Source organism: Musa acuminata, chromosome BXJ1-11, assembly GCF_036884655.1.
Source record: "Musa acuminata AAA Group cultivar baxijiao chromosome BXJ1-11, Cavendish_Baxijiao_AAA, whole genome shotgun sequence".
Classification (NCBI taxonomy): Eukaryota; Viridiplantae; Streptophyta; class Magnoliopsida; order Zingiberales; family Musaceae; genus Musa; species Musa acuminata.
This window is the reverse complement of record NC_088337.1, coordinates 32,252,949-32,266,008: the sequence shown is the minus strand read 5'-3', so window position 1 is coordinate 32,266,008 and position 13,060 is coordinate 32,252,949. Positions and strand designations below refer to the sequence as shown.

The 13,060-nt window shown below is 45.1% G+C and overlaps 4 protein-coding genes across 5 annotated transcripts; 3 read left to right on the top strand and 1 right to left on the bottom strand.

Moving 5' to 3' along the window:
- The first annotated feature begins 32 nt into the window (after positions 1-32).
- LOC135597748 (nuclear transcription factor Y subunit B-like) lies at positions 33-4,428 on the top strand. Its single transcript, XM_065091156.1, has 6 exons — positions 33-365; positions 442-708; positions 828-902; positions 999-1,052; positions 3,741-3,808; positions 4,222-4,428. The coding sequence occupies exons 1-2, from the start codon at positions 136-138 to the stop codon at positions 605-607; spliced, it is 396 nt and encodes a 131-aa protein (XP_064947228.1). The 5' UTR covers positions 33-135; the 3' UTR covers positions 608-708; positions 828-902; positions 999-1,052; positions 3,741-3,808; positions 4,222-4,428.
- A 1,719-nt stretch (positions 4,429-6,147) lies between these two features.
- Positions 6,148-8,192, top strand: LOC135597745 (probable RNA-binding protein ARP1). 2 transcript variants are annotated; one of them, XM_065091152.1, is made up of 6 exons: positions 6,148-6,442; positions 6,525-6,702; positions 6,803-6,950; positions 7,366-7,405; positions 7,600-7,828; positions 7,929-8,192. In XM_065091152.1, the coding sequence occupies exons 1-6, from the start codon at positions 6,275-6,277 to the stop codon at positions 7,952-7,954; spliced, it is 789 nt and encodes a 262-aa protein (XP_064947224.1). In that variant the 5' UTR covers positions 6,148-6,274; the 3' UTR covers positions 7,955-8,192. The 2 variants fall into 2 exon arrangements, with proteins under 2 accessions (XP_064947224.1, XP_064947223.1); XM_065091151.1 differs by having other exon boundaries at positions 6,155-6,442; positions 7,914-8,192.
- A 152-nt stretch (positions 8,193-8,344) lies between these two features.
- LOC135597746 (dof zinc finger protein PBF-like) lies at positions 8,345-9,536 on the bottom strand. The gene is made up of 2 exons (XM_065091153.1): positions 9,402-9,536; positions 8,345-9,246 (listed from the first exon to the last, which is right to left on the bottom strand). Exons 1-2 carry the CDS (start codon positions 9,426-9,428, stop codon positions 8,605-8,607), a joined length of 669 nt encoding a protein of 222 aa, XP_064947225.1. The 5' UTR covers positions 9,429-9,536; the 3' UTR covers positions 8,345-8,604.
- Positions 9,412-12,875, top strand: LOC103972326 (uncharacterized). Its single transcript, XM_009386630.3, has 3 exons — positions 9,412-11,322; positions 11,419-11,840; positions 12,364-12,875. The coding sequence occupies exons 1-3, from the start codon at positions 11,206-11,208 to the stop codon at positions 12,608-12,610; spliced, it is 786 nt and encodes a 261-aa protein (XP_009384905.2). The 5' UTR covers positions 9,412-11,205; the 3' UTR covers positions 12,611-12,875.
- The last annotated feature ends 185 nt before the right edge of the window (positions 12,876-13,060 follow it).

Sequence of the window (13,060 nt, the reverse complement as noted above, 5' to 3'; positions counted from 1 at the left end):
GAACCAAATAAAGGTAATAATCGCACACCTCCTCTCTTCGCCACCACCGCCACGACCACCGACCTCTCCCCTTCTTGGGGTTTCTTTCCTTGACCTTCTTCTTGGGATGGATCTAGGGTTCCGGCCTAACTGCAGATGGCGGAGGCTCCACCGGCGAGCCCTGGAGGCGGAGGCGGGAGCCACGAGAGCGGCGAGCATAGCCCTCGAGCGGGGGCTGGCGTACGGGAGCAGGATCGGTTCCTCCCGATCGCCAACATCATCCGGATCATGAAGAAGGCGCTCCCCGCCAACGCCAAGATCGCTAAGGACGCTAAGGAGACGATGCAGGAGTGCGTCTCCGAGTTCATCAGCTTCGTCACCAGCGAGTGAGATCGGACGAGTCTTGTCCCTTCGTTTATTTCGGTGGCTTGCCTTTGATCGTGTTGGTCGGTGGTGATGTAGGGCGAGCGATAGATGCCAGAAGGAGAAGAGGAAGACGATCAATGGGGACGATCTGCTGTGGGCGATGGCGACGTTGGGGTTTGAGGAGTACATCGAGCCGCTGAAGCTATACCTCCAGAAATACCGAGAGGTACTCTGCTTCCTTCGGATTGCATTTCGTTTCTAAGTGGATTTAGAGATCATTCTTGACCTGATAATCTTTTGTGTTGTTCTTTCTCGGCCCGTTGGATGGATTTCATTGCTGCGGATATGGTGGTATAGTTGGAGGTAATTATTTCTTTCCCTTAACCTGAGTATTCTTCTCCCGATCGGAAAAGGGGGAAGCATTATCTTTCATTATGTTGCATGAAGATCTATTTCCGATGATATGTCAATTGTCTGCCCAGGGCGGAGAGGGCTCTGTCAGGAGAGAATTAGGAGGGGCTCAACAATCTGGAACAAGCACAGGAATGGAGTACCACGTACTTTTTCTTCTGATTTAATTTTCTGCTTCTCTAAAGGATTATTGCTTTGTTTGTAGTACTAATTTGAACTTATTTATGAATGGTTATGTGTAGGCTCTTCCTCAACAAGGTTCTTATACACAAGGCATGGATTACATGAATCCTCAGGTCATTACTTCATTCATGTGGCTGTTTAAAGTTTTTAAAACTCTTTAATTTATGTCTGTGTTAAAAAAATTCGTTATATTAAGATTTTGAACTCTTCAGGCATCTTCACTAATATTTCATTATGAACTTTTTGTGTGCAACAATGGCTTCGATTGCATTGAGGTCTTTATAATTTCTTTGACAATTTCCCATTCTTGGTTAGTGGATGTTAAATGTGACCAAGTACTATGGGCGAACATTTTACATGAAGTTATGATCATTTTGAGGTCAATGACTGGGCAGAGTCAAAAAGTGATTTCTTTTCGTTAGTTTCTCACACACTGGAAATAAATGATCTTTTTGATCGGAAGAGCAACTTACTGACTAATGCTTGCTAGTTTTAGGTATGCTAGCATGCAATACTTGAATGTACTTGTGTATTTGTTGTTTGCTAGAGATTTGGCTACTATTGGGGGCTATATCACTTGGTTTCAGTCTTGCTTGATAATTTGGTGATCGTATCTTGCTTTTCGGATATTTATAATGGGAATACAACCTCTACCTGTAAGGGTATAGCTGCATACATTAACCCTCTTCAAACATCACATTGACAAAGGTTTTATACATGGGGCCCTTGGGCCATCCTTTTTGTTGAAGCATTTTCTCCACTTGCAGGAGCAAGACTGATCCTTCTAAAATCCTGTATTGGCTGGAGTCTTTGCACCGGACTACCTTTTTTATCTTGCTTCTTCGATTTTTTGAATTTAATATCATATATATTTCCTTTCAATTGAAAAAGTCATCTATTACTGGTTGATCATTCTTGTTGGACTCTGTCTAATTACCTCTTTGCAAGGCTGCAACTGTGCAGTTACATGTTGACCAGGCTAAATAATTGCAGATGAGATTGAGACATTGTAGCTTAAATATACCAATCGACTAACAAAAGTATCTTGTATTTACAAGTTGGGAGCATTATTTTGGACATGTGTGTGTTAAGAGTGACAATCTAGTGGAGATATTCCTTTATAATTTCTTTTTCTACCTTGTAACTGCTAATGATATATGTAGTCTTGCATAACCAGAGTCATTGTTTAGGTGTGTGTCTAATTGCTCATGTGCTTAATTGTTTCAACACAAGAATCATGAGCTGTACTATATGCCCAAGGATCCCAACTAGTTGGGCCAGCTACATGTATCTTTTCCCTCCATTGAGTTCTTTATTTGCAGCATCTCCAATCGCATTAGGGGCATCAAATCTCATTTTTTGCTATACTTTTTTCTAATAATTATTTACATGAAAGTCAGTCGCTTCATTCTTCCTCAATATGGATTTGTATGTTGGGTGCCTTAGTCATCTCAAAACTTCAATAAATATTGTCATCCTACTTGCTACAAGGATCATTCTAAAAGTTTGGTCTCTAGTATCTCAGTTCAGGTGTGGTAATGGTTGAGTTGTTGGTCCTCCATTTTGAATAAACTGACAATAATATGTTCAAGTGAATTTTGTTCGAAACAAGATTTTTTTCGATAAATATAGATGACCACATTGAATCTACTCCAGTTGGTACTATTTATCTTTTATTTCATGTCAAGGCCATGCAAAATCTTCTTTAATCAAGGACCTTCGCTGTCAAATCAGAAGTAACAGCAGTCTTAAAAACCTTGGGACCTTTCTTTCTTGTCTCTGTTCCATGTGTTTTCTTTATTTACATAAACATCCTGAAGTTCTGTGGTGATTAGAAGCATAGAAATAAGAAAGGATCTATGTCAAGAGAGTAACATTCGTTATCCAGTGTCAAGTGTACGTGTTTTTTTTAAATATTAGAGAGGGCTAATTTCATTCTTATTCATGTGATTCTGGTTGTGGATTTCCTTGGTCTCTTTTAATTCTGTATGGCCTAAATAAGGTGAGAAGATAAATCTAATTTGATGTTTCATCCACCTGGCATAGAATCCAATTCCTTCCTCTTTAAATCTGTGTCGTAAAGCTTCTGTGAGGCCTTCTTGACCACTTGTTCAGGCCCTTCACCTTAACTATCGTAACTGAGTGGCCTGTGAGATAAGTTAATGTGTGCCTGACTTCATTGTCCTCACACGTCACCAGAACCATTACATGCAATGTAGGTCTTTCCTTTTTATACAACGAAACCTGCTGTTTTCTAAAGTTTGGACAAAGACAGCCTAGTTAGTAATCGCCTGCATATTGTGGCATGTGTAAACACTCGTTTCATATGGTGAAACAACTTCTTAGTGAATCTGCAACTTATCCTAAGATATGAAACAGCACTGCTGCAACATAGTTAATTCAATTTTGTTGCTCCATGGATTCATAACCAAGCTGTTGGATTTCTGATCAGTCTCTTTTTAGGTGATTGATACCACATGGCTTTAGGAATGACATTATAATTAGAATTATCATAAACCAGGACATGCTGTACATGTGTTTGTGGTTCTTTTTCATCTCAAATTTTGACAGAAAATTGTGTATGACAATATCTTGAGTTTATGTGCATTATATATGCTTTTGATGTGTGACTTATTTGGAGAATTGTGGCTGTAATATTTTTAATGTGTAATACTTAGAAATTGGAAGGTTTTGGTGATTTAAGATAAAACTTGTGTTGCATCTTTCATGTTCCACCAAATATAAACTTTTCCTGAGACAATGAAATTGATTTTTTTTTTTTTTTGTATTACACAATGTAGTTCCATAATGGGGATCTCTGAACTTGGAGATTTATCTGCTTATGTTCCATGAGAGCCTCTGTATGCAGGTAATGTTTTCGATTTAAACTGTGTGTTAACTTAGGAATGGAGTTACTCATGCTGCAAATAAGACTAAAATGATGAAGTTTCTGGTTTCATTTTCCTTCTCTAGAGATCATGGCAAAGTTAAATTTTAATATTTTCTTAAAAAGATGTGTACTCATGCAAAGTTAAATTTTAATATTTTTAACTTCTTAAAAAGAAGTTACACTTCTCCGCAGAAAAAAGATTGTGCAGGTCCTTTTTTCCTTTACAAAGTTTAGCTAATTATTACAGTTTAAAATTCGTTTCTTAGATTTATAGTTTGAGATTTGTTACTTTATGAATAAACTTGTAGTGAACTACCATTATTTTACTTGGTGCTATAAAAGTTAGTGACCTTTATTAATTGAAGTTTGACTGGACACAAATTATTTGTCAGGATATAGTTGCTCCACACTTCCTACCATTCGGCATCGCTGCTTTTGCATAGAGAAAAATTCTTGTCTGCAAAAGTGCGGGACAAATGTCTGTACTTGGTGTTAATGCTTCCTGTTGCAACAAATGTCTTATATATATATATATATATCATTTGTAAGGTCCCCAGATTTAAGTTGTTTTGTAAGATAAAAGCCTTATTACTCTTTAATTTGTCTTGCGCAATTATGCTTGTGTTGGTTTTTCTTTTCCTTTTTCTTTTGTTACTTCCTTTTCAACAGTGGTACGCGCATTAACCCACGGATAACATGAATTTTTGTTGTTGTTACTGTTTTGTTATGCAGCTTTTCCAGTTTCCAATTTAAGGTTGAACAGTTGTAAAATTTGCAGTTTTGTGCAGGGCACAATACCATCTGCTTGAGGCACAGTATATTTCTTTTTGAGATATACCGTCCTCATAAAATTTCATGATATGTATCGGAATTTTCATAATGTAAATATATAATTTACTTTCCTCGTTTCACTTGAATCATGGTGCTATGATATACGCTTGCATCAACGTAATCTAGCCTCAGAAATATGTGAACGATTCCATTTAAAACCTTATCTTTATATTTGTGTCTTCTGCTCATCGTCATAGGACACCTGCTTGGGTAGTGACTGGTGCTCCTAACTTTCTGGGCATTCATGGAAAACTTGGACGGGTTAGTAACAAGTTAGCTTCGGATGCATTCTCTTACTCGACGCCTGGTTGTCACCGTACCATGTAAGTAAACCATGCACCGAGGCATGGTTTGACCAGCCATGCTATCCGAAACGGCTACAGAAATAGAGAGAAGGAATCTGTAGATCCTGTTGCACCAAAAGATTTGGTCTTTTGGACGTGACCGCATCACTCACAGGTGTAGGGAGATGACCAGCTGTTATGAGTTTATGCAAGCCATACTTACCGCACCAAACAGAGTCCATTAGTGGCACGCAGGTATAGAGCAGCGTGATCGCACCGATGAGGTCCGTGTGGCAGACAACTAAGTGTGTTGGCACTCCACAACGTGGTTCTCAGTCACATGTTGCTGGGACTGCGACTCGGAACCATCGCCTTTCTTCCAGTGCAAGCTGGTACTAATTAATCTCCATACAGCTGAAAAGGGTTTCCTGGCCACATGCTGGGCATGTGCCAGGAGTCAGTAGCACGCTCACCAGTATCACCTCAGTTTGCGACCGAGTAAAGAGATGGAAGAAGAAGAGTTGGGGATATAGGACGATGAGCATCTCGTTGGTCATCATCGAGGAAGAGGAGGCCACCGGGAGCCATCATGCGGTGGCACGAGGCTGTCTTGGCCTTCACCACACACCACAAAGGATACAATAATTTATGGGATTAAAATTTATAATCCAGAAAGCTTCCTCCTTGTTTAATAATGCATTTTTTTTGTCCCCTCCGCCAGCTCACTTCTCTGTGATTCCAGCCAAACTCACGGCCATGCATGCACCGTCTTCGTCTCTCGGTCAAACCTCACAAAGTCACTACTCTCTCCGATTCTAACTCTGCCTTCCCTTCTGTAGATTGCGCCGCCGTACAGCCGTCCACGTTATGAGCACCCACAGAGAGAATACGCATGGATAATAGTTTGATGCTTCCTGCACACCCTCTGTTTACTGTGTCGCCTCTTTTGGCCGAAAGGCTGCACGAAAACACTCGAGAGGATTCGACGTTTAATTTCATCGCCATTTCTTCATCACAGCCGTCGGTCTCGGATATTTAGCATCCCACCGCATATCACGGCTTGCGTGTCTTTCTCGTGTTACCTTATTGGCTCCGTAATGGTGGGTGGCAATGGTTTTCGAGTCGAAGGAAGAGGGTGGCACGTCCGTAGGCCCGCCGTGCCGTGTCGTTCCCCGCTTCCCACGTCGTCTGTCGTTTCTCCAATCCTCATAAGACATGCCATCCGAAGCTCTCTTTCTTATATAGCCTCCTTCCTCCTCTTTCTTCTCACTGCTGCTCCTCTCTCGGTTGGTCATCGGCAGCTGAGGGGAAAAGGAGGAGGAAGACATCGATGGGGCAGCAGTTTGCGGAGACGACGTTGACCAAAGTGTTCGTGGGCGGGCTGGCGTGGGAAACGCAGAAGGATGCCCTTCGGGAGCACTTTGAGAAGTACGGCGAGATCCTCGAGGCCGTCATCATCTCCGACAAGGTCACCGGCCGATCCAAGGGCTACGGCTTCGTAAGTTCGATCTACGTACGCTTGCGCGGCTGTTCACCTCGTTTGGGTTGGAAGTCACGGTTTGGGATGCGCGTCTGAACAGGTGACGTTCAAGCAAGCGGAGGCGGCCAAGAAGGCGTGCGAGGACGCGACGCCCGTGATCAGCGGCCGCCGCGCTAACTGCAACCTCGCTTCTCTCGGCGCCAAGCGCGGCGGCCTCCGCCCCTCTCCCCCCTCCACCACGGCGCCGCTCCCTTCCGGGGGCCACCACCAGCCACCTGGTACGTACTCCCTGCCGTTGGCCGCAGCGTTCTTGTTTGTGATGCTCTGTTAGTAATGTGATCTTGTGGTGTTTGGTGTTTGTCGCGTGAGGCGATGCAGGCATGGCGGTGGGATCGAGGTCCGTGTCGTCGGGGCCACCGGCAGCACAGTGGTACTACCGCCACTCCTCGGGAACTCCGCCGCTGCCATCGCCGTTCCATCTCCACCACGGCCTCCTTCCCTTGTACGCCACCACCGCCGCCTACGGGTACGCCCCCGACTCCGCCCCTCACTCTTACGAATATTACAGAACTAGCATCGTTCTTTCCATTAAAAGCGGGGCCCAGAGACACGTGGCAGATCCGGACCTATCGTTATCTGGCTGACCACGTGGATGCCACAGAGTGGGTACCAGTTTCTGGGACCCCCTCTGTTTTCAGTGGATTGCCGGAGTTCCGTTGGTTATCGTGTTCCAGAGTGCTTGAAGCCTCTCTCGGTTCCCCCAGCGTCCTGCACGTGCCTTGCACATGCACTACTTGCTCCTCACTACGCTTTCCAGAAGAGAGATTTTGGTCTCTCTCTCTCTCTCTCTCTCTCCCCCCCCCCTTGTATATGTAATGAGATAAGCTATTTAATCTAATGTATTGGATGTGAAGCTTATCATATTGTATATATCTTTGCAGGTACTCCCCAAACTACATGACAGACTTGGGCTACGATGCGGTAATTCGAACACCCTTTCACCAGCATGCATTCACATGTTCCTTGGCATCTCATTTTACATTGGAGAACAAGATGAACATGGCAGCAAGAATTAATGACTTGAAATCTGACTAAACAAAATGATAATTGCAATAATGTGTTGATAAATATTATATGTATGTCGACCTGCTGCTACTTCCCTGGTTTGGTGACAGAAGCTGAGCCAAGGACACTTCCAGGGACAGCTCTCTTCTTATCCAGCACAAGGAGGAATGGCTGCTCCCAATGGGTTTCTGCCAATGTACCACCCCTTCTACCACCATCAATCTCCGGGCATGGGAGTACCTGCCCACTTCTTCCCTCCCGCCAGCGCCGCCACTGCTGCGGTGGCCACCATTCCCACCATCATGTCCGAGCCTGCTGCCATCCCTCCTCCCAGTGCAGGTACACATGGACAGTCTCATCTCTGTTTGCTGATCTAATAAGCGCATAGCGTACGTGAGCTGCATCTCGACTGATACCTGTGCAGTCTGCTGTGTGGCAGTGGGACAAGTCAAAGGAGGGAGCTAAGAGGTCCAGGAAGAGAGAGGCCCTGAGACAGCCTGCACATCTGATGAAGGGGTTCTTTCATTATTACCATTAGGTCTTGGGATTCTTTGATTCCTCTAACCTGCATCCAAAGATGCACAATCTGTAACAAAGGCATTTTTCGTTTACCAGCTTATTTTGTGGTGAACTTTTGATGGTTGTAGTCAAATCAAAGTGGTGCATGCAACTTTCATGTCCCCAATAACATCATAAGCATCTATCTAGTGAGCTTCTCTTTGGAAGAATGGCAGCGTGACGTGCATGGGAAGGCCCCAAATGCAAATATTCTCTTCCCACGTGCATGGAGATTTGCACCCGACCGACAAAATGTACTCGGATCTGTGTAGCGTTTCTTGTTTGCTATGCTTGGAGTCTACCCCCTGCAAGATTCCAAGTCACTTCACCGAAAGCTCAGGTTTCGTGCATCGTCCTGTGTCCGATCCCACGACCCACTACTGTTGATGCATGTCTCCTTCCCCTTCGAATCGCGTGGGATATGTGGTGAAGAGAACAAAATAATGTGTCGTGGAGCATGAAATAAGGAGTCGCATTGATTCATGGCTTAACACGTCTGTCGATGCGACTATGGCAGTAATGATCCGATTAACGTCTTGTCGTCCTCATCCTCTACATCAAACGCTGCAGCAAGTTGTCGTGGTTGCACCGCCCAACCCTCCACGGAAGGGCAGAAGCAGCTGCTGCTCCTCCTCGTTGCTATCCGCATCACCATACCCACCACGGTTGATGCTGTAAAGAAAGCCACTTGGGTCGCCGGTGCCGTCGAGAATGGCAGTCGTCAGTATGTCAGGGAACCCTGCAGACCATCCGGGCTCAGGGGTAGGGTTTCCAAGAAGGAAAGCCTGATGGGCACTCTGTTGTTTCTGGAGACTTGCTATGGCCAGGAGTGAGGGTAGGAGAGCGTTACAGAGAGGCGGAGTGGAGTCGGTGTCGAAGGCCTGCTGCCCTCGTGCCCCCCTAGAAGAAGAAGACTTCTTGTTGTTTCTGCAGCCACCTCCAACGGGGACGGTCCTCAGAGAGCCTCCTTTGGTCCAGTGCCTCCTGCAGCCCATGCAGAAGTACCTGGGCTGAGAGAGGCTGTAGTTGTTGTAGTAGCAGAAATTGGTGTTGATGGACTCGCATCTGGGGCACTCGAGGGATGGCTCCGGTACCGGTGGCCTTACCATCTCCTCCTGCTGCAGTGCTTCTGCGACAGCTGTTGTTCCCTTTGGGCACCCCCTCACAACTTCTGGTGGTGGAATGCTCGCCATAGCTACCTGTGGGAGAGCCAACCGTGTATCAAAGGCATGCCAATAAGATTACCGTATTCCGCGATACTTCCTCAGCACTTCACAACTTACATGCTAATTCACAAAGAAAGAGAGCAACACTTTCAACAACAATTAATAGTGTTGAGCTACATGTTGTTTACCTGGTGATGTGCTTTGGGCGCCTCCATGAGCTCGTGCAATCCTTTCTTCGTTCCTCCGGAGATGGCGCAGCCCACAGGAAGACTCTGCTACTTCGCTCAGCCCCTATATTAAATTGGACACAGGGAAGAAGCACTGACAGAGGAGGGAGAGAAGAGCAGAGAAGACTCGAACAGAGGGAATGCAGGACTGCGTACGTACGCATGCATCGACGAAACGTAAGCGTTTAATCACATCCGGCGGGCCCCACTGGATGTTGACAGGTCAAAGTTTGGGCGTTCGGTAAAGGCGTCGAGGGAACAAACGATTGGCGGTGGCGAGAGCACCGCAGGGCGGGTCCCGCGGCGGCATTCTATCAGACGACGAAACGTGTTTACTCGCGCCGACCCGACGCAAGCAACAGAGGTTATCACGAGCGTTGTTACTGCTGCTGCTGCTGCTGGTGGCGGCGACTGTCTCGTGACTGAAACAGGACATGGAGCTCACGCTTCGCTTGCTTCTGCCTTGGCGTCGGAAGGGAGCGAGGAACCGAAGCACAACGAGAGGATCATTCCGATCGAATGGAACGCGAAGGATGCGTCTGTGGAGTAGCGCATGACCGAGTCATCCTCGTAGATGGATCGCCACATCCTCTGGGCTACACCCTGTTCTCCGTGACCCTACCTTTCACCTGCCCTCCCTTTTCCTCATGAACTTGGCACTCCCATTGCCGAGCGATAGCAAATGGAACGCAGAACTGCGACGAGTTCATCAGGAGGCGAGTTGCTTATATGGAGCGGAGATTAATGCACGCACGGATGGTGTTTGTAGTAATGCAGTAACAGCCTAATGGGGGCTAACGTGAGAACTCGTCGGCTGCAACTTTGTCGGATCATTCCACATCCAAGTTCAAGCATTTGAATCTTGGCTGTATCTCGAAGACAAATTGAATGCACTATCATCGACGACATTGCTTTGTCAATCTAGTGCGAGATGGTTTTGCATTGCAAGGATCACATGCTGCTGTCCCATCCTAGCCCGTGAACAACATGTCTCATGGCTTCTTCCTGCAGACTGCCTTTGCAACCTGGCCTTGTCCGGCCTTTCCGGTCCACTAGATCCGAGACCACATCATGGTCGCACTGTTCCGGGTAACGCCATCCCCTGCAACTGCAGAGCTCAGCACCAGGCCAAGGATTGAGAGGTTAAAAAGGAAGGTGGAATGAACTGCTGCCGGAGGAGGATGTGATGAGGATGTGGCCCCTTGCTTCAACCGCAAGCCAAGCCAGTAAAGTAAGATCCTCATCCAACAATTCTAATCATGATTCATTTCCTGTGCCTGTCATTTGAGCTCGAGAAAAAAGAAGTGGCAATATGGCATGGTAATGAAAGAGCAGCAGCAGAGGGCGAGCAAGTGGATAATTGAGTGGTACTAAAGCATATTGATCCCAGTTTGGATTAAACTACAGGACTCTACTCACATGATCACACTGGTCTCTGAACCCTTTGTGACCAAGATTGTGTAGATTTGTGTGTTCCTCAGCCAAAAAGTACACAGCTCTTTGTCCTGTAAAGCACATATGCCCTGTGTCTCTTAAATGTTCCTGGTCCCAGAGTAAGCGTGGAAGAGCAAAAGACACTCCCAGGCCTACTTACCTGACCTCTGTTATTAATTGTCTTCCCTTCCCCCACCATTTGCTACTATAAGTCACTCGACTAAGTGGAGTTTGAGTCGAACGGACAGCATGTTGCTTGTATGGAACAGGCAATGCCGGTGGCAGAAGATGACGGTAGCTTCGTTTTTTCTTTAGCATCACGCGAGGTGTGATGGAGAAAACGGAGGATGGCAGGTTGAGGACTATACACTGTTTGAGAGGGAGGCTGCTGGCCGAGAGAGTGGCCTCCAAGGCTGCCAAGGAGGAAGCTGAGAAACTGGCCATAAGGGTACGTGCCATATGTGTCTCAGCCAGAAACATCACCAGGTCCTTTTTGCTTTGATCTTTCTTTGTACTGTCTTTGCGTAACTGGTTGTTGTCACAGTTGGAAGAGTTGGAAAGAAAGCTTGCTGAAGAGATCAAATGCATGGACAGGGCAGAGAAGAAGCTGAAGCATGCCATGAAGAAACTGCAGTCTCTGAAGCTTTTGGATGGCAGGGGCCAAATGGGCATTCCTTTAAGCTCTGTGAGTTCCACATCCTCACAGTCCTTCCTGGGCCAACAGAGATTAGATGGTGATACGGCACAATGTGGTCTGCTAAGTGATGCCAAAACAATGCCGAGCTCTTTAGGATCAGAGGACCTTCTTGGAGATGATGTCTTGGGGAGTCTGCCAGGGGAACTGGATCATCGATTGCTCTCTCTGCAAGGAAGCTGGACTATGAAACCTCAGTATCAGGAAGAGCTTAACATTGTTGAGGCAGATGAAGGTTTTAGTCCCAAAGAATGCACTTCTTTTGCTTTGAGGTATGTTTCGTCTTTATGATTCCCTTTGGTGCATAAAGCTTATCGGATTGGATATTGCTTGAGGCTCGGTAGGGTAGAGGAGGAACCTTATGGAAGATATCCAATGTTCTTCCACAAATATACTTCTCTGTTTTGCTGGTCTGCTTTTTCCGTTCCTGTGTACATTGACATCTGATTCCAATTGGTTGTCCACAACTATGGTGTAATTAGTAGTGGAAAAACAAGTGCCGGTATTTTGCTTGATCAGACAAGTGTAGGAAGTAGAGATTGGCGATATAGGTAAGAAGAATGAACAAGAAGTTCATATAAGTAAAAGTTTTAGATATCCTGAATCTATTATTCAGTAGTAATATTAAATCAAAAGAAATTCTGTATAGACAATTAGGAATCATGTGTAAGAAATTATCGCGTATCCTGCGTCGGTAAGAGTCTTGTGAACCGGTTTATCCCTAGTTTTGAACAATTACTAGTTATTTCCGGATGTGATTCTTGCTAATCTTTTGAATCTTGAATTTACTGGCAGTGATGGGAGGCAAGAAGACAACATGCTGGCTCTGGTTCCAGTAAGCAAGCAGCTGGACATAATAGAGGTAGGTGAGCCAGAGATGAAGAACACAGTGCAGTGTGTTCTTCTTGCACTGAGACATGTCAAAGAGCAACTGCTGCAGGCTTTAGGGAGGAGGGCTGACATATACTCTTCCACAGAGTTTTTTGCTGATGGAAGGGAGGACTTCCATCGAGCACCCCTGTGCTGCAAGACATTCCACTAGACCTCAACAAATTCCGATACCCCGGTTGACATGCACCGGAAGACCTGAGTATAGATTTCCATCAGGTCTGCTCAAGAATTTGGGTTTATGGCATTGGTGTGTTGACTTCACAGGCATTATGAGTGACTTGAGTGGGTTTTGTGGTTCACAAAATGATTGAACTTACAATAACAGATGAAATCAAAACATGTATATTGTCAAGGCAAGTGTTTTGAGGGAACATTTAGTCTTCCTGTTATATATTGTATTTGATTGTGTGATGGGAATTGGATTGAGAGTTGTACACTGTTGTTGCTCTTTATATATATATATGTATGTATGTATGTATGTATATGTATATATACATATACATATACATACATATATATATATATATACATATATATATGTATATATATATGTATATGTATATATATATATATATGTATATGTATATGTATATGTATATGT